Consider the following 23964-nt stretch of genomic DNA (forward strand, 5'->3'; position numbering starts at 1 on the left):
AAATCCTAGGGGACTCTGCATACAAAGCAGACACAGTCAGAGGTCATGCTGAAGGGGAATGGTCGGTACGAAACCTTCCATTACTTAGCTTTGCCCCTCGTGCTCACTGATTCCTATTGTTATTTCTTTCTTTCTTTTCTTTTAAGGCACAAATGACGTTCGGATCAATCTAGACACTTACAGGAACACAAACAATCTAAAATTCTATCATGGCTAGGAACGTCTGGCTTCATTTCTCCTAACGTTTGTATTTTTCTTATTCACACAGATCACTGGTTTTAATTTCTGCTTTTATGAATTCCTCTTAAAAAGCTGTAATTTTATAGCTCTTTAGGTTCTAAATTTAACTACTTAGGTTTATTTTTACTCTTTCTGTTACAGGGTTGAAAGCTATGGTTCTCCCCCAGGGGCCAGCTCTGCTTGCATCACTTTCCTATTCAATCTATAATTGTTTGTTTGTTTTTTTTTTTAATTTTACTTAAGTAGAGTTGATTTACAATGTTGTGTTAATTTCTGCTGTACAGCAAAGTGACTTATACATATATTGTTTCATATTCTCTTCATTCTAGTTTATTGCAGCATACTGAATACAGTTCCCTGTGCTATCCACTAAGACTTTATTGTTTATCCACTCTCTCTATATACTAGTTTGCATCTATAATTCTAGTTTTGACTTAATCCGGAACCTATTAGGAAAATGAGTTAAAATTTCCAATAGTTAAATTTTTCCTTAACATTTTCTTACTGAATTTTGGTGAGAACGTATCTGTATGGTATCTACTCTTGAGAAGTGAAAATTTTCCTTAATTAATTTTTGTTATTATTCCTCAGGGCATATTCAAAAAGGTGTGCCATGGTATGAGATTTGAGATACAGGCGACACAACCAAGCTTATTAACTATGTCATTTAATTCCCCTCTGGCCTTTCTCATTCTTTGATTATATGACCTGTCAGTTACTGAGTAACAGGCCAAGTTCTCTGCTAAGTGACTTACTCCACAAACCCCACATGGTCTTACAACAGCCCACACATCCCTGTTCTACATCTGCGAATGAGGTTCTGAGAGGACAATTAACTTGTCCAAGGTGAAGAAACTAGTAAGTAGTGCAAGTGATTTATGAATTGAGTGCTCACGTGGAAGCCGTATCTTACCCCACTGTACTACAGTGCCTTTAAAGTCTTCTTATGATGCTGAGAAATGTTTGCTACACCTTATGGTAAAAAAAAAAAAAAAAAAAAAATCACGGCTCTCATGTTATCTTGAAAGAGTGTGTACAATTGCTTCCTGCATCTCATTTAAGACCTCCTCACATTTTGTCTGTTATGACTCTGCCATTCCTGCATTTGTTTTAAAAAGCTCATCACAGAGCTCTTTACTGTCAGCATCTGCACTTGTTTTAAGTCTATCTCGTGCAAGCAACAGGTACCATTACCCTGCTACTTTGTATCACCCATTTTAGCTTCCGAATAGGAGAATTTAGTCTATTCAAATTTGTTTTCATCTTATTTTTGCCACTGAACGTTCTCTGGGCCATACTGTCTTATCATGCCTGTGGCCCAGACCCACTTCTGTGGCACCAGGAAGTTTGTTTTTTTTTCCCGCCCCCTTTAGCTAGGACATTAGAGGTGACAAATCCTATTTCTATACTATTATTGGCTTTTCTTACTTTTAGACAAGTAGTTTGGAAATTCTCTCTCTAAACTAGTGTTTACTGTTGTAGATGAGAAATGATATCAATTGATTTTTCTTCCTCCTCTTGGCAGAGAGTTTAGGTATCCTAATTTCCTCTCCTGTCTGGACTACTGATCTTCTCCTTGAAATTCAGGAATTTCTAGACTTGGGCTCTTCTTTAAATATTTCTATCTCATCCTTAATGGACTCTCAATCAGGGAAAATTCTATTTCCTTATTTTCTTCATTGTATCTCACGTGAATCTCTTTTGCATAGACCGTTCTCTTCTTCTAAATTATTCCACAAAAACTGAAATTGCCAGAGAATTCTTGCTTTTTCCATAATTTGTTTCTTTGCCATCCTGCTGGGATGAATCTCAGTTTCGTTCCCCTAAAATCAGACCCTGATCTTCAACCACACCTGCTTACTGGGTGAGCATACTGAGTGTGGCAACCGCGTCCTTTGCTTCTGAGAACTCCTACTTTCCAAATGTTCTTTGGTCCACAGGGCTTGTGTATTTAAGATGCGACCCTTCTCTAGAATTTGAGAGCACTAATGAGAATTTCTTTGAAAAATTCTTTCCAGTTTCTAAATTACCAGTGTTTGGGGACTTCCCTGGTGGTGCAGTGGTTAAGACTCTGCTATTCCACTGCAGAGGGTTAGGGTTTGATCCCTGGGCAGGGAACTAAGATCCCACATATGCGACCAGAAAAAAGAAAAAAAAAAAGAAAGAAATGAACTGTATTTCACTGAGGGTAATAGATAATATACTCTGCAGTCCCACGGGCTCTTCCCTTGAAAAGTTTTCAGTTTTCTACTGACTTCGAGACATCTGTATCTGACCCTGGAACAATGTGGGTCCACCTGCACGAGGATTTTTCCAGTAGTAAATACTACAGTGTTGCACGATCTGCTGCTGGCTGAATTCTCAGGTGTGGAGGAACCGTCTATGAGTTACATGCAGCTTTTTGACTGTGTGAGGGTCGGAGCCCCTAACCCCATGTTGTCTAAGGGTCAAGTGTATTTATACTCATAAGCAAAGGCTTGGACTGACAGCTCACACAACCCCTACATGGGCTCATCTCCCCAGCGCCTGTACCACAAAGCTGACGTGGGCCCACAGAATCCCACTGGCTACCTTGGGCCTGGGTGTGGTGGGCAGGCAGGGTTGGCCTGACAGCCAGACTTCCTTCGGGGGTGGGTGGGTGTGTGTGTGTGTGTGTGTGTGTGTGTGTGTGTGTGTGTGTGTGTGTGTGTGTGTGTGTGTGTGTGTGTGGTGGGGGAGGTGCAGGCTGGAGAAGCCCCTCGCGGAGGGAGGAGTAGGGGAGGCATCTCGGGGGAAGATGCTGGGCCACGCAGCTTTGTTTCTCCTTCCGTGCTTGCTGGGACAGGGAGCTCTGCTTTTCTTCCCTCGGGCCCTGCGTCCCGGCAGACCCTCACTCTGCCCAGCAGCCTTTCCCAGCCACTCTCTGTGCCAAGAGGCCCACCGGTCAGGAACCAAAGGCCCCTATACTCACTTGGCTACTGCCCCGTGGCCCACAGCTTTGCTGCCTCACAGCCTGGAACTGGTGCAAGGCTCTGCTGGGAAACTGCTTCCAGAAAGCTCTTTCTTGGTTTCTGTTGGGCTGAGGCTGATTCAGATTTGCTTTTCCAATAGTGCAGCGCCATCTACGTTCTCCAGAAACCTCTCCAGTTTGGTTTCCTCTCCCTGCACTACCGCAGTTACGTGTCCCTCTGTCCTGAGTCTAATATCGTGATCAGCCCGGGACTGGACAGGATGAAACCCATTTGTGGGATTCCCTCCCGCCATCATCTTGAATCAAAAGCCTCTAGAAACTAGAGATTATTCAAATGCACCCCTAAATGTCTTCCAATAGGGCTGAGTAAGGAGCACTTTTTTCCAGGAGTTTCCACCAAAACGGTACCAAAATCTATAGCATAAGCTTAGGTTTAAAAGGAAAAAAACATAGGGTAGAAGGAGGAACAATCCTCAGTCAGGTCAGAGTTGAAACAAATACTATACATAAATGAGCAATGGATGACAACCTACAGACCCCCCTCCCCCGCCGACACCCGTCCTCACCTTCGATAGCGGGATGAGAAAGTCCAGTTTGTAGGACAGGATCACCCTGGTGAGCAGCACCACGAACACCACATATGCGGAGTTCTCGAAGTCTGTCAGCTGAACCTGCACACGGGCCCGAGACGTTAGGGACCCCGTGTGCAAACAGCTCCTCCCGGAGGGTCAGGTCATTCCCAAGCATCTCCTAACCCCCCACCTGGGTCTGGAAGCCTCTGCCCACAATCTGTTCTCAGTCCTCCTGAGCTGCCAGGCCTGCGTGTAACACGCACACACGTGATTTGTGCTGCCTTCTGAGTAACCCCAGCCTCTGGGAAGGGTGTGGGTGGGTGGTGGGTGGTTGGGAACAGGTGCGTCGAGTGGGTTCCTGCCGAGGGGCCGCGTACCTCCATGGGCCGGAATTCCACTCTCCACCCGATGTCAGAGTTTGGAGGAGGAGGCTTAAATCGCATTGTCTGCCAATTTGTGGACTGAATATTCTGTAATCAAAAATCAGAGAATAAAACCAATCTTCCACACGTCCAGGAAGGTGTTAAGCTGATTTGATGTTTAATACGTGAAGCAGACTGTTTACTGTCCATACCAAATACCCTTTGATTTACAAACACAAAAAGGTAGAATTTAACATTTTCGTGGGGCGTGACCTGCTAGGGAAACAACACAGCAAGTGCTTAACGGCAGTTAGGTGACCCATCAGCAGTCCTGAAAGAAGTGGTCATGTTATTTTTCTGTGTAGCGCATCTGACGTTTTCATTATCATGAATGCAAGAGAAAATACTGAATGAAAAATTCAGGACCAGAGAGTGAGAATCATAAAATAAGGGTACTTGATCCAATTTAAAATCTTTGCTGCACTGGGTTGTGAAGGTCATAGGAGGCTTCTACTGTCACCGACTCCTCACTCCTCCAGACAGCTGCCTCCACCCTGGTTAGTGAAGTGAAATGCATTCAAAATGGAGCAGATACCTCGAAATGGTCGGACTCATTGGCATCGTCCAGGTGGATTTTCTCTTCAAACAGAGTCAGCGGGTCTCTAATGAAGAGATGAGCCACGTGCTGGGCCAGGAGGTGATCGATGCCTGCAGAGAGAGGCCACACCACTCACTTCAGAGCTGTTCTCCACGCCCAGGACGATGGCAGGACAGCGTGGGAAGTCTGAAGAGAGGGCATCTAGAAGCTTAGGAAATGGCTGGGTTGTGCAGGATTCTTGTGTCACCTGGGATTTTATCCTATGGACCCTGGTGTCGGAGCTGTGTTCATCCCTTACACAATGCCCTCGGGGGCATTGTGGTGGACTGAGGGACAGACCTCCAAAGTCAGTTCCTTTTGCTAAAAGTCAAGATCTCACAAGTGTTTGGAACTTGAAACTTTAGGAACAAGCAGCCTCATAAGAAAAGTTAAGAGACTTCACACTAAAAATAGAAGCCAGACCAGGAGTCAGCAGAGGAGTTTAAAAGAGCTTTGAAGAACTGAAGGCTTACAATCAAATCTAGACAAAAGGAAGAGAGGCTCACCTTCCTGCAACAGCTGTTCATAAATTCCTTTGTCTTTTGTCAGGTCAATGTCATTATATTTCTCACCACACTCAGATAAGTAACTGTCTATTGAATCGTATCGGGACTTACTGATCCTATAGTGGTTGTTCTTCAGTGGCTAAAATTGAAAAAAATACAAATGAATGCCATATAAAGTGATGTGGAAGTAAACTAATGTCCCAAATAATTATACTAAAAGGTTATATACTATATATATAATTACATAAAACTGTCCAATCTGAACATGAGATCCAAAAAAAAAAAAAAAAAAAGAAAAAGAAAAAAGCTAGTTAATCCTGAAAAGTATTAGGAAAAATTATATTTAAAAAAAATCTGGAGGCAATTTAAGTAGTCTGTTTTCTGATATGACTTAAATACATATATATTTCTTTCTTTCTTTTTTTTTTAAAGTGGATCACCTTCATTCTTATTAAGCTAGGAAAATGCCAATGTTGAAAGCAAAACTATAAAACTATAATGTAAAACAAAGTTATTAAAGTGATTTTTGCTTTAAAGTTTATTTCTACTTAGAAAGCATGTTCAACAATTTATGAACAATTACATGAAGAGCAGAGCAGCAGTAGTGCAGCCCTGGTTGAGAACATCAGAATCACCTGTGAGGGCTCCTTTGATAATATGTATATCTAGGTCCCAGTTCTGGACATACTTACTCACTGGGTCTAGGATGGGCCTGGGTACCTATTTTTAAAGATATTTACAGGTGGTCCTGATGCACAGTCTTGGTTGGAGAGATGCAGTTCAACATGCAAACAAGAGGCACAAACCTACCCTTATTAGGCAAACCTAACCCTTTATAAGGGGCAAAAAAATCTGACAACAGATTACACTTTCCACAGCAGAGAGCACCGTAGACAAAGCACTCATGTAGCGCCAAAAAGCTTTCTGGTAAAAACAGCCATCAGCACTGACTCCCAAAATATAGAAAAATTGTACTACTAATTTTAGAAGGTAAAACACATACTGATTTCTACAAATGATGAAAATTAACTTGACATCTCCCCCCAACAACCAAACCACATTTCCCACATTCTCACCCCAAACACACACTGTGAAGCCAAAGGAGACAGGTGGATAACCTGTCAGCTTCTTCCCATGTGTGACTAACCCATTCAAGATAAAAATTTAAGGGTGACTTCAAAACTGAGAGGAGTTGACAACACCTCCATTTTACCTGCTGGATTTAAAGGGCAATTAAGGAAAATCACTCCCACCTCCAGTCCTCTCTCCTCCCGAGTTCTATCATCTACAGATGCAGAAATCACGCCCCAGCGACAATCAATGTCTGACACATAGCCTCGGTAAAAAGGAGACGCAGCGCTCAAAGCCATCTAAAAACAAACAGAAGTCAGCACCTACAAGTCCAAAGTGTCGTTTACATGCTGAAAAAAAGCTCCATGCAGTTACCTCTGGTCTGGAAGAATCAGTTTATGTAACCCCTACACAGTTCTACCACATCTACCATGCCTGCCTTCTCATGGCGAAATACACCAGAAGTGACTCCAATCCTTGCCTCTGATTCATTTGAATCATCCTCTCTATAGCGAGGACAGGCAAAATAGGAGGGAAAATTCGAGCTTGACACTTTAACACATAAATGCCTTACTGGCAATGGCAAACTCTACAGCTTAGACTCTTATCCATTAGCTCTAAGTGTGCATACTATTCACGTTAGTTCAATCTTAAATGAAGTCTTAACTGGACTTAAGTAGCACACGGTCAGCAATTCTGCACGTGCAGTCTTTATCTTATACAAAGAAGTAGTTAAAACTAGGTGTGATTTCTACTTACGACAATTGGGCAGATAGTAGCCAACTGATCATAAAGGTATCTGGCCTCAGATATGCTGCAGGCTTGGAACGTTACCTGTTTAAGAGTTGCAAGTTACTAAACAACAACACAAAATCATTACCATCCTCCCCAAGGAACCAAGTCTGAGAAGGAAGGTGGTTGGTCATGGCATGTGATGGTCATTCCACTGATGACAACGCTGAACACCGGAGTTTTGTTTTAAAAGATGTCTCGGATGAATTTTGCTAGAAGGTGGCTTTAGTCATATTCACATCTACTATAAATAACCATGTGCCAAAGTTAAGTAAGATTAAGACGTTAGGAAAGAAAAATAAGACCTAGATTAACAGTGAAGTTCAGCTAGGTGTTTCCTCTTCCACTGAGTTGTTTCCTTCTACAGTTGCGCATCCACATCTGGCTGGCTTGTGTAAATTTTGGTACAAAAGGAGGATCTGGAGATGCGAATGATGGGTTCAAAGTTCACTGGTGGCACAATGGGGAAGAGCTCAGAAGGGGGCAGGGCTGGAGCAAGGAAGGGAGGGCAGTTAAAACACTGCAACTGTCCAGGAAAAAACTGAGGAGGGCTGGTGGGAAGAGGCACAGTAGAGCCAAAGCAGGCCTGGTGACCAGTGGGACAGTGAGGAGTGACCTGGGTTTTGGCCTGGCTGTTCCTCAGATAGAAGGGAAGCAGCAGCACCAGGACACAATGGGCTTACAAGGCCAAGGAAGAGCAAAACAGCCCTGTCAGGGACTTGGTCTCCAGGAAGGGCTGGGGCCAGGAAGAAAAATCCCAGCTGGAGAAATATTTGGGGAGTAGCCCAGATGATGTACTACGAGGGGGCAGATGGCCCAGGAAGACCCCACAAGAGGGGTAAGCAGGACACAAGAGTTAGGCAGAGAAGGAGATCACCTAATTGATAGTGCAAATCCTCTAAAAACAATTACCCAAAAGAAACCAGAAGAAAAGAAAAAGGGGGCTGCCCTCTGGGGGGCTGAGGGGCAGCGGAAGGGGCAAGGAACACAAATTGTGGTTGTGTTGGCACATTTGTGATAACTGCAAACTGGGAACAGTTCTCATGTCCTGTTGCTATTTGACAATGACTGTGGATTTCGTGTGGATGCAGTAAATGCTTTAAGTGCTTAATACTTGAACTAGCAGCTGAGTGAATGTTTACTGTTCTAATCCCAACCTGTTAGTTCCAGTAGTTTTAGCCAGGTCTCAACTTTGCTTTTTTTGGTTTTGTTCTGATTTTCGTTTAAACAGCAGAGGACTTCTGTTGGAGACTCAAGGGTCTAGCTGCTGAATTCATGGCATTTCACGTCAGTGTGGTGACTGACTACAGAAAACAAGGATTCAGACCATTTACTGTGCCCTGACCTTCCTACCATTTCTCTGTGAATTAAGTCGGTGCTATATTTTAATTAAAACATAATGATAGGTAACCAACCATTATAAGTTAATTCAACACACGGAGAAGAGCTTTGTCACAGACATGAAAGAGTAAGAGTGTCAAAGGTTAAAACAGAGATTGAAAAGAACTGGCAGTTAGGTCACTGATAACCAAAACCAGGGCACTTTCTGCCAAGAGGTGGAAACTCAGAAATCAGCTTGTCCGTGGGTAAGAGTTAGCTGGGAAAGGGGGGGAGATGGGGGGCAGAGTATTTACATGCTTATCTGCTGTGACCCCACCCCTAAAGCATAAGCCCCAGGAGGGCAGAGGTCTGCCTTGTGGTTCTCTATCCCCAGTGTGTAGAACAGGGTCTGACATCCGCTTAGTCCTTAATATTTATTAAGTGAATAGAGTATCCTGAAGGAAAGAGGGTGCTGAAGAGAACACAGGAACAAAGATAAGTTTTATTTTTATAAAATGGTGGGATACTTCAAAAGCTGACTCTACAGCCCAAACTTATATGGACTGAGATTAGAAATACCTAAATGTTCTCTCAAGTGTTTTGATTGCTGAATGCTTTTGAACATACACCTCTTAGTCTATTTAGGTCCTTTTTTGCCTTACTCTTAACTATTTTAGAGTCTGTTATTTTTGTCTTTAAGAAGATCCTATGATAAACATTTTTTTCTTTTCAGTTTTTTGATTGGTTTCTCTTAGATGGCCTGGTACATACTAGACAATTCACAGGCAAACTCTGAAAAAGTCAACCCTAGAAAAATATGCTTAAGAAAGCTGGCAACTGGAATTCAATAGCCAAGTTACCACAGTGATACAGCTTAGTTATTCTACGTATACTTAGTAACTAGCTTCCTTACCCCAGGGCTGACAGAGCCAAACAGGACAACACTGTGGTAATGGTTTTAGTGGGGGAAGAAAAAGAGGTCAACATCTTAAAAAGACATCAATATATGAACGGTTTTGGCTTCTGGTATCCTTTTAAACTATCATATCGAGAAGAGAAGTACTGCCACGAGGAAACTGATGAGGGAAAAAAAAAGTATGAAAAATTGATGTTAGAAACCTAAATATCTAAAATCTGTCCAGAATTCAGTGTTGAAGCCGTAGGATTTTCTTGGGGGTAGGGGTGGGAAGAAACCTATCACGATGTGCAGGAACCTGCTAAATGACTCCTGCAAAGCCCGCCGCCCCCCGGAGTCAAGAATTTGAATATGATTAAGATACTTTTTGTTCTATACAGTAAGTTGCTCACTAACCTTAAAAGAAAACTTTGAAACCATTTTTTTTTTTGCTTTATTTTAATAGTCAGTTTCTAGTGTTCCACTTAAGAGATAAAGCAGAGATTTCTGTGGTGACTGGTGGAATCTGTCTCATTTACCTTATACTTACATTACCTGTGCTAAAGACTTTTAAATGGAGTACTGAAAGTGGGGTGCTGGACACGCCACTGAGAAAAAGAAAACCACCTTAAACCCATCACAAAGCTTACACTGGATGGAAAACTGCATCTACAAGCAATAAAAATGTAAAGCACCTACCATTAGGACATATTTATTTGTATAAACACAGTGTTTCAAGCGAAAGAATATCCCTTTGGAATGGGGCAACTGCGCTGTCTGTGGCAAAACACCCTGGTTTAATATTAAACCAAGAAAAAAAGGCAATCAGTACTCCAATGGCACTGATACGATTTTAAAGCCGTGCATTGTAAGTTCCAGAGCTTAATGGTTCTCTTTAGAAATATTTGTAATTAAGATAGGGAAGCAGATAATGCAGTTACAAGTCAAAAGTTCTCTTTTTTATGAAGTGTGCCCATCTGGAAGGAAACTCATGGCTTAGGTCTGTTTGGAAGACACGTTTTTATACCCCCTATATAAGTCAGGGAAAGCAGGGGAAATGGTATCCTTGGCCATGGTTATTTAAACACAGTGCGGAAAAATCTGACTCTGGCACTCCATTTTGATTATACATAGTTGTAAAATAAACACATCTGAGATACACGTGCAAGAAGGTGTGTGCCTGCGTGCAGCTGCCTGAGATGATGGGCTGCTGGGTCCCCAGGCGAGCAGACTGAGGGCTGGGGTGTGGGGGAGGGGCGTGCTCAGGTGGGGCCAGGCTTCACACAGCTCCAAGCAGCAAACGGTCAGAACTGCATAAAATCTCCTTGGATAATAAGAGGCCCTCATTTTTTTTTTGAAATTTTCAGTTTGAAACTTTTAATTCTGTGCCACTCTTCTGTTCTAATATGATTTTAAACAAATCAAAGGTTAAAACCAATACTGCTATTAATAAAAACAATGAAAGAATATTAGCTCAGAGTCAGACTTAGAAGGGGCCTTAATATAAACCCTTTTTTCAACTGTTGAGAAAACCGAGCTCAGAAGAGAAGGGAGTTACCCAAATACCCGAGAAGTAACAGCTAAAGCCTGGACGCAGGCCTGTGGTCAGCCCGATGGGTTCCTGCTCACTCCCCCGGTCCCCTGTGAGCTGAGGCACCATCCCTGCCACCGGCACCAGTAATCTGATAAGATCCAGGGGAAGTTTTAACCAAGTCATTAAGAGAAAGGCTATTGTACAATACCTCCTGTGAAACCTAGCCAGGGGCAAGGCAAACAGGGGCTGCCAAATATTTATTCTTTTTATACCACTAGATGGCCTCACAGGAAAACAACAATTTAAAGTCCAAACAATCCTTCCTCTGGATCACCAACTCACTGGAGCGCATCCAGAGTTCATTTTCAGAAATGGTAAGAACTGAGCAATGTTTACAATCTCAAAGCTAGACTGTCACTAGATGGCAGCAAAAATTAGGCACAGAGAGAACAGAGACAGTGACCGCAGAATAGTTCACATTTTAAGTTCATTAACAACTATGTCTTTGTAGTGAACTGTAGATTCTGTAAATTCTCTCCAGAGATAACTTTCAATAAATTTACTAAGATAACTTCACTGGTTTTCAGAAAGATGTACTAGCTACGATTTCAACCTGATTAAAATGTGATTTTTAAAGAGGAAACAGGCACATACAAAGACGTTAGTAAAAAAAAAAACGGCTGAGGACAGCTTGCCTCTCTGAAAGGATACCTGCAGACAGCAATTGCCCATCCCAAAGCCCATGGCATCCATGTAAATGTGGTCGGGCTTAGAAGCCTTCGCTGCCTCATCATCCTCAGGAAATGTTTCTATAAATGGAGACGGTGTATTCTTGTCCTTAAATACTGCGGTATTAATTTAAAAAAAGAAAGAAAAAGAAAAGAGCAGGAAACGGGTGAGTCAGGGATGAACAACGGGGTCCCCCCCGCCCCCACCCGTGACCTCTGTAGACTCACTTGGGACGTTAATGACCACCTTCTCTCCTCTCCTGTGCCTGATGTTCCTGGTGAGGGTACTAAAACAGACAACACACGTCCTAAATTGGTCACCTAGGAACCATCACGCAAAAGAAGAATTTGATCATATGAAAGTATATGGACTGAAATCCTTCCTCAAACTGATCCTCTAAGACAACGCTACAGAAAATTCATGTGGACGGAGAGACTCTGAGGGGTTTTCCTGAAAGAAGGCTTCGCATTAATACCACATTCTCTGGCTCTTGCTTGAGAATGTCATTCTCTCTCCTGCCCAAGCCCTGACCCTGGCCCCGTGTGACTCACTAAAACAAGCTCAAGTGTTCAAGGTCTACCGTGGCCTGGCTTCACCCTCCGTTTCTAACATTTTCCATGTTAAGTCCAAAGACTTGAGCGAAACTGTGGTACTCAAGTTCCTGGGCTTCTCTGGACCCCAGAACCTCATCACTCCCTCCCCTCAACCTGCTTAATACCATCCTCCAGCCCTCCGCGTCTGCTCCCGAAGCCCCCAGGCACGCTGTGGCTGTGAGCCCTGCACGTGTGCCTAGTCCTAATTCAAACGTGCTCCGAGGGTGAACACACAGCAGATTCTGAAGAATTGACACAGAAATAAAGTAAAACGTATTAATAATTAAAAAATACTGATGACAAGTTGGATATATAGAGTTAAATAAAATACACTATAAATATAAGTTCCCCTTTTTTACTTTTTTAACGTGGCTATTAAAATTACACATGTGAGGACTTTCCTGGCACAGTGGTTAAGAATCCGCCTGCCAATGCAGGGGACACGGGTTTGATCCCTGCTCCAGGAAGATCCCACATGCTGCGAAGCAACTAAGCCCATGTGCCACAACTACTGAGTTTGTGCTTTAGAGCCCATTAGCCACATCTACTGAGCCCATGTGCTGCAACTACTGAAGCCCACGCGCCTAGAGCCTATACCCCACAGCAAGAGAAGCCACGGCAATGAGGAGCCCACGCAGCACAACAAAGAGTAGCCCCCGCTCACCACAACTAGACAAAGCCCGTGTGCACCAACGAAGACCCAACACAATAAATAAATAAATAAAAATAAAAAACAAAATTACACATGTGGCTTGCATTATGGTCTTACCAGGCAGTGCTGCTGTCAACTCAGGGTAAATGTCATCTCTCTCAGGAGGCCTGCTTTTGACCCCCTCACTGAGAAGCACCCTCCTCTCTCTGGTGTTACCGTCTTTGGGCGCCTGACCTAATCTACCTTTGCTTGCAGCTGACTATCTCCATCTTGCCCTTGGCCACTATAACACTGGATGCTGGAAACTGTGTTTCTATGTGTTTATCTCCCCCACAGACTCTGCATGTAGCAGGTGCGCAGACCTGTTACAGGAATGAACACTGAGAAGTCACAGGTCCCTAACTCTAGGTCAGGAGTCCACGTTCAGGACGACAGGTGAGACTCAAAGGTACAAAGCTGAGATCAGACTGGCGTGGGCCCTGAAGCAACCTGAAACCCTAGAACTAAAACTACAGACTAACAGACCTAGAAGTTAATGGAATAGAAGGTAGCACGTGTCTACTATATATACAGGTATTGTACATATTTTACCTTATTGTCAAGGTACATGGAGTGGGAGGAGTAGATCACAGATAATGGTGGTAATTTTCAGAGGAGGAAAAGGTAAAAACAACAACAAGAAAGTGTCTCCAAACAGGTGTTAACAGAAGTAGGATTGAGAAGCACATGTGGCTTAGTGAACAACTTTAGGATGACCTGGAAAACAGGCAGATCCAGCCTGGAAACAAGCAGAACCAACCGAGCAGCCTCAGCCTTGGGGCGGGGGCGGGGGGGAGGTTGGAGAACCCAGGGTGTGAACCACTCAGTGAGGATTCTGGGAGGGACCCCGCACCCCCAGGGCAGGGTTCCAGGGATCCAGCAATTGGAGCCATCATGCACTCACCTGAAGCGTGGGTGCTTGTTTATTGCTTCATCGGGAAAGAAGAGGGACTTGGAAGCTCCTCCTTCCACGGGGTTGGGCTTGAACTCGGGCAGCGTGAACCCAGAGCAGCCTAATCTACAACAAATTGAAGAACTAAAGAGATAGAATCTGTCTCCAGGGATTAAAAACGCACATGTGTAACTGCCTTTTTCAGGGGGTCCAGCACACAGGTGTTCTGCAAACACTGTGCCCCTTGCAACCACCCCTTTGCAGTCTGCCTTGCTCACCAAGCTCTTCTCTTGTGACTGCGGCCCTTTGTTTTATCAGAAGCCCCCATCCACTCAGGGTCTGCAGAACACTTACTTACATCCTGGTTGCCTTGGCTGTTTCCCCCACGCAGCTTCTGAGGTGTCTTCCTTTACCAGCTCTGACTCCTGCACACGATCACCTCCCCATCAGCTTGGTTCGACTGGGGACAGGCCTCCCGTTTCTTACCTCATGAATCCTTCCAGATCAGGCAGGTTCCCTGCAGGTGCCTCCGTCCGCCCCCAGATCTCCCTCTGGAGGCTGACACCTAACCCTATTATCTCACTTGACCTAAAGAAGAGCTTTAATTCCAACACTGAAACAAAGCAGGGCATAGATCCGGGGGCGGGGGGGGACTTCTGTCTTGGGAGCCAAGATTAGCAGCTGCCTTATTTTCAACCTCCCCTTTTATAAAACAAGCTGCTCATGTTTGACTTGTGAACAACAACTGAACTTTCTGATCTTATCTGGAAAACAGTCGCAGCTATGATGGGGGCCCCGGGAGTTCTTGCAGCTCCACACTATTCACTGCGAGCCTGCAGCCTTAGGAAAAAGCCCTCGTGGAGAGTGACAAGCTGAGATCTGGGGGGCTCTCTGGGGACCCGAATCAGGCTGGAGAAGCACGTGTGTATGTGGCAGGAAGCGGGCGGCCAGGACTCAGACCCGCACCCCCAGCCCCGCTTCTCCTCCAGACCAGCACTGTCCAACAGAACCTCCACAGGGATGGAAACGCCCACCACCGGCACTGCCCAGGTGGGTACTGAGCAGGTGGGACAGGCTAGTGAGGCTGAGGAACTCCACTTCTCATCGTATGCAAGGCAGATTAATTTACATGTAAACAGTCACATGACCACTGTTTGGGTTACTGGCCACACTACAGTTGTGCCTGTTTACGGAAAGAGAATCACCCTGTTTACACTGAAGAAACTGAGTCTTCCTCTCCCTCTCGATCCCCAAATAAAACTTCCCTTATCGTTTAACTGTGGATGTAAAGTGAGGCGTCTACAAATAAATAATTATTATTTTTGTTCTGTTTACAAATCCAAAAATACCCTCCCATCATAAAAGATATGGTTAGGCTTTTTTAAAAAGTTAGATTTTTAGAATAAAACTTATTCCTAGCTCAACTCTCCTCCCTTCATAGTAACTTAAGAGTAAGAAAAAGATACTTCTCTAAATGTCTGATGAATTGCTTAAATAAGGTTTGAGCTATTTAGATGTGACCATGGAGATTTTAAAAAAGAAAATTCCCTTTAAGTGTCCTAAGACCAGCGGTGTGACTGTGAACGCCTGTGTTCATCGCGGACATTCATCAGGAAAAAAAGAAGGTATAAAAATAGTTCAGAGTGTTCCAGGCCATGGATACCAATCCCCAAAGCGCTCTGGAACCCTCGGGAGGTGAGCATACTTTGCCACAATCTGACGGATATCTAGCAGAGATAACCCGATGTACGACTTGGTAGAACTGCATTCTTGCATACAGGTCCTACATATAATTGTGAGATATTTATGTATCTCGTTCTAAGCTAAGGACAGAATTTCAGTGTTGTACTTACCTTATATTTACTCTTAGGAACTTTTAGTCATAACTAGATTTGATGACAAATCCAAACCTTTTCAGCACAACCCAAACATGACCCAGTGACTCCCCTGTTCTTAGTTAATGTGTATCGATGCTGGCTACACTGATGCTGGCTCCCCAGTGGGCGCCCCCCGATCTGATCTGGGGGGCAACGCACGTCCTTCCTTGTGTGCTGTTCCCTCCCCTCAGCCTGGGGAGTCCGAGGCCCCTGAGTCCTTACACAGTACCCCCCGGCCACCACCAGGCCACCACCAGCGGAGGCTGGCATGTGACTGCCTGCAGCTCTAATGTTACAGATTCTATCAGACGCACTGTGATGTGGATGAACTGTCCGAAAAGCATGAGAGCTGTGGGGTCAAGCGCTGGGTCGCGATCTGCTCTCTTGATACCCCGATGCTCTGAAATGGCCAGCTGCACACACCGACACAGGGACTAACCTGGGAAATGAAGTGATTGTGCAGAGGGCCTGGTTTCCCCCCAGCAGAGATGTTGCCTCCTTGCGGCGCTTCCTCATGTTGTCCTCGACCGTGTTGAACTCGGACATGGTCCCTCCGTACGGCTGGCCAGGTGTCCCCTCGATCATGTAGCTTCCATATTCTGGTCTCCAAAGGGTAGGATGGCTACAGAGGAGAAAAGGTTTTGTTCCACCTTATCTTTCTGTAGCAGCCTGCTCCATTTTTAGTTTTGAAAAAGTTGCTTCCAAAAATTTAGAACTTCTTTTATACCATTGGGTATAAAAGAAGCCAAGAACTCTTTACAATTCCCAGAGGCTATTAATTTTCCATAGCTCTTCAACTATGTGAGGGTTACAAGTGCTGGGTCCAAAATATTTATAAATAAGAGACGCACGCAGGGCACATGCTGTCCAAGACAAGCAGGCCTGTCCACTCTGCAGGGAAGGATGTGGGGACTTAAGGCTTCTTTCAGCTCAATGCTGGGCTCCAAATACAAATCCAGCCTCCCTAAATTTAGTGGGTAGAAAAATGAACTGGAGTGTACGTGCCCCCTTCACCTTTGTCTACTGAAATAAAGAAATATTTAAAAAACATCCTGCCAGCCAAACAAAACCCATCTGCAAGTTTTCTCTGGCACCATGGTTTGTGATCTTGGTAACACTTCGTGAATTAAAAAAAAAAGTATTTAAATAATAAACGGACTTTATGTTGAGTTTCCTCTTCTAAGTGCTTACTAATATATTTAGAATGTCAACACCCTAACAGTTAGGTATTATTATTATCCCTGATTTACAGATGAGGAAACTGAGGCCCAGAGAAGTTAAGTACCTCACCTAAGTGTACCCAGCTATTAGGTAGAGGAAGCAGGATTTGCACCCAGGCAACTGGGAACCAGAGCCTGAAGCCCTAAGCTGCTGTACTCTCCTGTCTCCTGTATGTGGGAGCAGAGACGCTGTCCCAGTGGTTCTAACAGTTACAGAAACTCTAAAACAAGCCTTCAGTACATCAGCTTACTTTGGGTTTGTCCTTTCCCCCTTTTCTTGCAGAGTTTCAAGAAGTTCCTCTCCAGACAGGACCAGTTGGGCTTTTTTATTTTCATGATCAAAAGACACCAACATGTATTCCACCTATTGAAAATAAAGGAAAGAAAGATGAACATTCCTCCAGACTCGTGCTTGATGTGACCTTTAGGAAAAGGAGGGAAACGTGAAGCTTGGAAAGGAAGGTATTTAAAAGTGAGGCCTTTGGGGGGGTGGGGGTGGGTAGGTAATTCCCTCGTGACAGGATTTGTGCCCTTGTAAGAAGAGACGAGAAAGATGATTTCTCTCCACTGTGTGCGGACCAGCGAGAGGGAAGCCATTTGTAAGCCAGAGAGAGGGTCCTCAGCTGGAAACCAAATCTACCAGCACTCCGACCTTGCACTTTCCAACCTCCAGAACTGTGAGAAATAAATGTCTGTTGTTAAGCCACCCAGTCTGTGGTATTTGTTACAGCAGCCTGAACGGACCGAGACAGTTGTCTTACTGATGAGTTCAAGACGCCAATCTTGCTTCTCTATTAGAATTTTTTTAGTTAAAAAAATGGGTAAGACAGCTTGACTTATGGACATGAACCAGAAATGTGAGATTTGTACGTGTACAATCAATCAATGTCCAATGCCTGAAAGCTGCAGGATGCAGAATCTGGAAGTGCTCCCCACATTAAGTACAGGTTTTCAGAGAACACCTACAGATCCAGGACCCCTGAACAGCTAAACCCTGATGGAACAGGAACCTGTGTTAAGCCTCAGGATGGATATATGAAGATAGCCTAAGTATGAGAAACACGTTTACCTCTGAACAAGCACAATGAGAAGTGGTACCCCAGGTGCCTGTGCATCCTAATCTTCAGCCTCATCACGCAAAGCAGGCATGATCGCCCATTTCACAGATGAGCCAAGAGGCTCAGAGAGGCTGAGTAAAAAGGCCAGGGCTGCAAGTGTCAGAGCAGGGATCTGAACCTGGCCCTACCTGGCCTCCAGGCCCAGCACACCTTGCTGCTAGAGCCCCAGGGGATGTCAATCTTAAGGATAAGCTTTTTAAAAAACTGATGTAAACTATGAGGCAGGGAAAGGTTATAATACTGGCTGAAAATCAGACTGATTATGCCTCCATTTTATGAAGTGGGCCTGATATTAGGTCACAGAAGCCGAGCTGTAGCAATTCCAGTTATAGATTTAAATTGGTGGGTCGGCCTGCCTCTTAGGCCCAGGATAGATTGCCTTTGCTTTGTGTTGCATTCTGAACTCTCCCAGGTAGGAGGAATCTTCCTCCTTAGATCACTGGCTCCAACACATCTGCCTGGTACCATCCGTTATGGGTGAAGTTATCCTCTTAACGAGATAACATGCTTCCGGAAAGAAAGATGAAGAGACACTCCCCTGCTGACTGGGATCCCACCATCTGTCTATCATCAAAACAAACAAGAGCTTTGGTACCAATTACATAACCTAACTCGCAATCACTTTTGTTAGTTTCCTGGTTTTGAAATAATTAAAACCCTCAGTTTTCAGAATCATGCTTAGCCCAGAAGTTTAAAGCTTGGGCAAGAGAACAGAAAGCTCAAACCCAGTTTGGGTTTTAAATATCAGCTAACTGGATGACATTTAAAATGCTAACCAACCAAGGTCTCCTTAATTAAAAAGCAATCACCCATGATCTCATTAAGCAAATGAAACAGAAAAACATCAGAATATTCACCACATGAGAAAGAGAAACAAACTTACTTCTGGATAAAGTCTAAGTTTGGTCAGAACTCCCTGAACATCTTACCAACTCAAATGAAAGGCTCTCTGAATTGTCTCCTACAGCCACCTCCATCTTTCTGCATTAGGGCTCAGAAGGCTTCTTTAGCCTCTCAGCTCTTTGTTAGCTTATTTACACCTCCCCCCCTTACATTTACGTTTATTTCCAATTCTAGTTCATACAAGCACTCAAATAGTTAACTCGATCTTCAGGAGCCAAGATGGAGCTGTAATGGAGTTTGGTTCAGAAACAAAAAGTCATACATTAAAACAATGCTTTCCCAATATAAGATACCTAAAGCCACAGGGATTTATTTCATTATTTCTGGATTTTTGTCCCCATCCTAAACTTTCTGTTTACAGACAAAGGATGAGAGGAAAAGACAAAATCAAAGAGAAAATAACCAAACAGGACATAGAGGCCCTTCTGTACACAACACTGATTCCAAGGGTTAGTCTCTGCTTCCTAACTTCAAATAGCATCTAGGCTGGTCACCCAGAGTTGTGGCAACATCTCTATACGTCACAACTCTAAAAGCATATACCCGAGGAGCATTATAAATGGGTGCAGAGTGACTAATTCACATTCACGTTATTAGCATATCATTTAGAGGGAGCAAAAATAGCCATCTGTTCTCCGTACAGATTACAACTCCCTAGGTGTAATTTAGGGCACTGCTGTTTGGTGCCCATCAGTTACCTTTTTAAATGGGGGGAGAACAGGCCCAATAAAAATGCCCAACCACTTCTTGAGACATTCTATTTCAACTATGCGCTACTGTTTCTACAAGTAAAAATAATCCTTTGGATCTCTATTGCTAAAAGACTAAATTTATCCCACTAGGAGAAAAGTCACGAATATCTCTGAGCTGTTGCATCAAAGACAAAGGCACATTCAAAAGACTATTATGTGATTTACTTGTGATAGGGGGTTGCCTGGAAGGACCTGGACATAACAGCCCTCTAGCCATTCAACGCAGGTCTGCACAAGCACGAGGTGCTGTGTGTTCATCTGAAATTAGGCCAATAAAAATAAAGAATTTTAATTGAGGGTGATGTAAGTCAGCTACATACAGTAGACAGTGAAACAGTTATGGCATTAAAGTTCAAGATAATAGTATTAACTATTAACATAATATTAAAATGTTGAACTTTTTAGAATTTGTCTTTAAATGGCATTTACCACTAATTTAAAATAAAAATGTTCTTAAAAAAAAAGGCATTTTGATACACTACCATGAAAGTAAGGGTTTCAGGAAGCTTAGAATTTGAGGAAAGGCTAGATGTTTTATAAAATACTAATTTTAAAATTTCTACTCCCCAGAGGTGAAAACAGTGCTTACTTGGGAAACAATCTAGTTCTATACGACTCAAAAGCAGCTATAGGCAGTTTCCTATTTAACGAGATTGAACTTTGAGAAAGTTCCTCTATCAATTTCTGTGTACATTAGAAAAAAGGAATTTTCAATTCCTTTGAAACGATGTTATACAAAGGTCCCTGGTCCATGTCTCTAAAGCATTTAACCTGTCATGTGCCTGACCTCTGGAGAGAGGGAACCCATCACTGTGTCCCGGGGGGACAGTGAGGTCCTACATTGCTTCTTAGGCACTGGGATGAAGACTCCGGCCTCCTCACACCCTGGAGAAAGGGCTGCATCCAGATGGTCAGGCAGAGGAGGGGAAGGTGGGGGGAAACTTAAGCCCAGGAGCACTGGGCTGCAGGGCAGGTCTGCAGCCACCCTAAAGAAATTCACGATTCAGGATTCACGGCCGACTCCTCCATTCCACTGGCCCAAGCAGTAGGCAGTCTTGACTTCTGCTGGAACCACCTGTTGCTTCTGTTTTCTCCTTGCACTGATTCCTGTGCAAGCCCGCAGCCATCCTGTGATAAGGCTGTAACTAGCTGATGACCATCAGTGCCGAAACACAGTGTCCTGCTGCCGCCACCCCCTTTGTCCTTTCACCCAATGTCCAGTGCTCGGCAGATGCTGGGAACACTACACAGAGCCAGGTGTATGTGGCTCCTGCTCTCAAGTTCACACGTGGCTGGAATGACAGCCAATAACTCAAGGGAGCTAAATGGTCTGGGCGGGAGCTCGAGACAGCCATCAGAGCTGGTCACGTGTAACGGGGGTGGGGTGGGGGTGTGGGGGGGCTGGTCCCACCTGGGGGATCAGAAGGCTTTCTGGGGGAAGGGGCTGGCCAGGCAACAGAGAGGGTCCTCATAAATACAGCACACACCCCTTGGTGCTTCCCCTGACCACCACCCTGACTTGCAGCGTAATTACCTGGCTGGCTGCCCAGAGAGGCAGAGAAACTGGGCTCACCCCTGGAGACCATGTCAGAGCAGTCCTGCCTCTAGATAGTAAACTATTTTAAAGGGAAGTTTACGCACAATAAACGTGGCCTTGCCCTGCCTTGTTTTCCACCAGCATTCTAGACCAGGACTTCAGCTAACAGAGCAGGAGACTCTTTATTTATAATACACTGCATAAAATGACGAATTTTCTATACAATTATGTAAAGTAACTTCCTTGAATCATTACCAAAACAAATTCTTGATGTGCCAAGATTAGTGATATGAAGCCTCAGTGAAAAAATTTTAAGATTCAGGAGAGAGCAGGGAAAATTGTGATGAATCTCATAAAGGGGACAATGACACCTTGCAATACAGGAAAGGGAAAAAACCATCCTCTCCTTTAAGGTAGACACTAGGCATGTGTGACTTTTTAGATTTAAAATTAAAGTAAAATAAAAATTTCAGTTCCCAAGTCGCCTACTGGACATGGCAAACAATTTGATTACTGCAGCAAGTTGTACTGGACAGCACTGGACTTAAACCTGAGAGAAACCACCTCCTGGAATTATATCTGGACACACTTACTGCTAGTGCAAAGAAAAGCCCTTTATGCAGATCTGGTCTTTCATGTCCTACAAATGGTGTGATACATTTACTTTCTGGGCCTCTGAACTGCCACCGGCTGATTTTTTTAACCATGACACTACACTTCAAGCATGTGTTGGTTTTAATTTTCTGGTGGTTATAAAGACCAGGTGAAGTCACTCCTACCTTATTTCTGAACCAAACTAGCAGGACCCAACCGGTCTGCTCCCACAAATTAACCTCAGAAAAGACAGCACAGCACGTGAAGTCACCAAAGAGGATGTGTGCTGTGGCCACCAACACAGGCACTCTGCAACTTAGAAATCTAAGCCAGAAAACACTTCCTCCTAAAGAAACAATACTGTAAATATAAATAGTTCTTATTTACCTCAAAACACCTGCAGGTGAGTACTATAGCTTCAGAGGACAAGTGAATTCCTCGGCTCTTTCCTAAGAACAGGGTCCTGGTCACCACGTGGCTGATGAGGGTATCTTGGACCAACTGCTCTCCAGCACTCAGCTCAGGAGGGGGCGGTGAGGGAGTGAGGGCTCAGGGCCTCTGAAGGACTCCCACGAGGTAAAGGAGAGCTCAGGGCTTCAGCAGGGTTGACTTAGGAGGGTCTCAGGTACTCCTGGAGCAGGTGAGTGACAAAGTAAGCTCCATCCCTGTAAGTGTGTTTAGAGATGAAGTTGGCCCAAATTCAGGGACCACCATTGAGACATGAGAAATTCAGGGCTTTAGTTCTTAGGAACTGGTGGTAGATTAACCCACTCAACAAAGGGAGGGTGATGCTCTCTAAAGAGACCTAGAGCCGGTGCTGAAACAGGACGTCTAACTCCTAAGTCACTGCTGTGCTCAGAGGGCCCCCTGAGCCTCCAGGGGCAGGTGACAGCGATTCCAGACCTCCAAGTCCAATGCCATTCCACCATGGTGAGGGTCTCCTTCATAACCGCACCTCATGGTGCCTGGATGCTGAGGCAGGTCCCACCAAGAGAGCAGTTCTGACCTGCTGAAGGTGGGGTCTGAAGGACAGAGACTCGCTAATACAAACCCCTTCTGCCATACCTGGAATTCACGGGAAAGGATTACAACCTCAAACAGATAAACCAGAGCTCCTGACTCGGGGCTCTGACGCTGGCCCACTACCGGCTGCCTGGGACAAGGTCTGCCTGGTGGCACAACTATCAAGTGAGGTCAGCCTGATTCCCACAGAGGCTCGTCCGTGTCTGCCCTTGCACAGGGCTGGGCTGCCAGCAGAAGATTCGCTGGGAAGGCTGCAGCCACATCGCTCAACCTGTTAGCATTTGCCCTGGGGACCGAGAAACTGACTACACATCCTCGACTTTTCAGATCTGAGAGCGCAGCCGGCATTTCACTAGGAGGGAACCACTGTCCATCGGGTGCCCAAGAACACTGAAGCCTGTACCTGTGGCTTGAGACCTTTATCAAAACAGCCCACCCACCTTGTCACCCCACGCCTCACTCTGCTCCGTTCCTTCCCTTCCACTTCAATCCTTGTCCCGGGTTGAAGCCTCGTTTGAATCTTAGGAACATCTGTGCTGTTTTTTTTTTTATAAACTGAGGATAACACCTACCTCAGGGGGCCACTGGGGAGGATCACACAAAATAATGTGTGCCAAGTGCCTAGAGCGGTAGTGAGTCCATGTATCCTCATGTGTTAGTGATTACTTTCTAACTCTCGGGCAGGGATACACGCATTGAGGCTGAACAGTGTCTTGGAAGAGTTCTTAGGGGGCCATGGTGGCCTGTAATCAACATCACCAAAAAACCTTGAAATGAGTAGAATAAAATACCAGAATGTCACTTATGGGAAAAGAAGTACTATTTCACCCAAATACTGTTTCACGCAGCATTTGGTTCAGGTACTCGTGGTCTCAGTAAAAGGAAAGCCTTCTCATAGAGCACTGCCAGCTCTGAGTCAGTGGGCGCAGGACAAGTTACCCCCTCCCCTTCAAATGGCTCAAACTCAGCCCATCTCAGCACCCTCCCCACGTGAGCGGCCCACCTTCTGGCTCCACCCCTCCACTCCAGCCCCGCACCCCACGCTGCACCCGCGCAGGCCTTCTTTTTTGCTTCTCTGCCAACCAACTACTTCAGGGCCTGGACAGCAGCTCTGTTCTCTGCTTGGAAAGCTCTGACCGCAGCCCTTCAAGTAGCT

General features: G+C 44.7%; 1 protein-coding gene across 2 annotated transcripts in view; it reads right to left on the reverse strand.

The window, feature by feature from the left end:
- Positions 1–23964, reverse strand: part of GCLC (glutamate-cysteine ligase catalytic subunit) — a 40193-nt gene that overhangs the window by 3674 nt on the left and 12555 nt on the right. The window contains exons 2-12 of one of the 2 annotated variants that reach the window (XM_057698903.1): positions 17133–17245; positions 16101–16283; positions 13797–13910; positions 11836–11894; positions 11591–11724; positions 7098–7172; positions 6521–6637; positions 5268–5406; positions 4720–4832; positions 4140–4232; positions 3757–3861 (exon numbers count right to left, since the gene is read on the reverse strand). In XM_057698903.1, coding sequence (XP_057554886.1) covers positions 3757–3861; positions 4140–4232; positions 4720–4832; positions 5268–5406; positions 6521–6637; positions 7098–7172; positions 11591–11724; positions 11836–11894; positions 13797–13910; positions 16101–16283; positions 17133–17245 — 1245 coding nt within the window. The remainder of the gene's footprint in view (positions 1–3756; positions 3862–4139; positions 4233–4719; positions 4833–5267; positions 5407–6520; positions 6638–7097; positions 7173–11590; positions 11725–11835; positions 11895–13796; positions 13911–16100; positions 16284–17132; positions 17246–23964) is intronic. The other variant, XM_057698904.1, reaches the window with a different exon arrangement.

The sequence above is a fragment of the Hippopotamus amphibius genome, chromosome 11, assembly GCF_030028045.1.
Source record: "Hippopotamus amphibius kiboko isolate mHipAmp2 chromosome 11, mHipAmp2.hap2, whole genome shotgun sequence".
Classification (NCBI taxonomy): Eukaryota; Metazoa; Chordata; class Mammalia; order Artiodactyla; family Hippopotamidae; genus Hippopotamus; species Hippopotamus amphibius.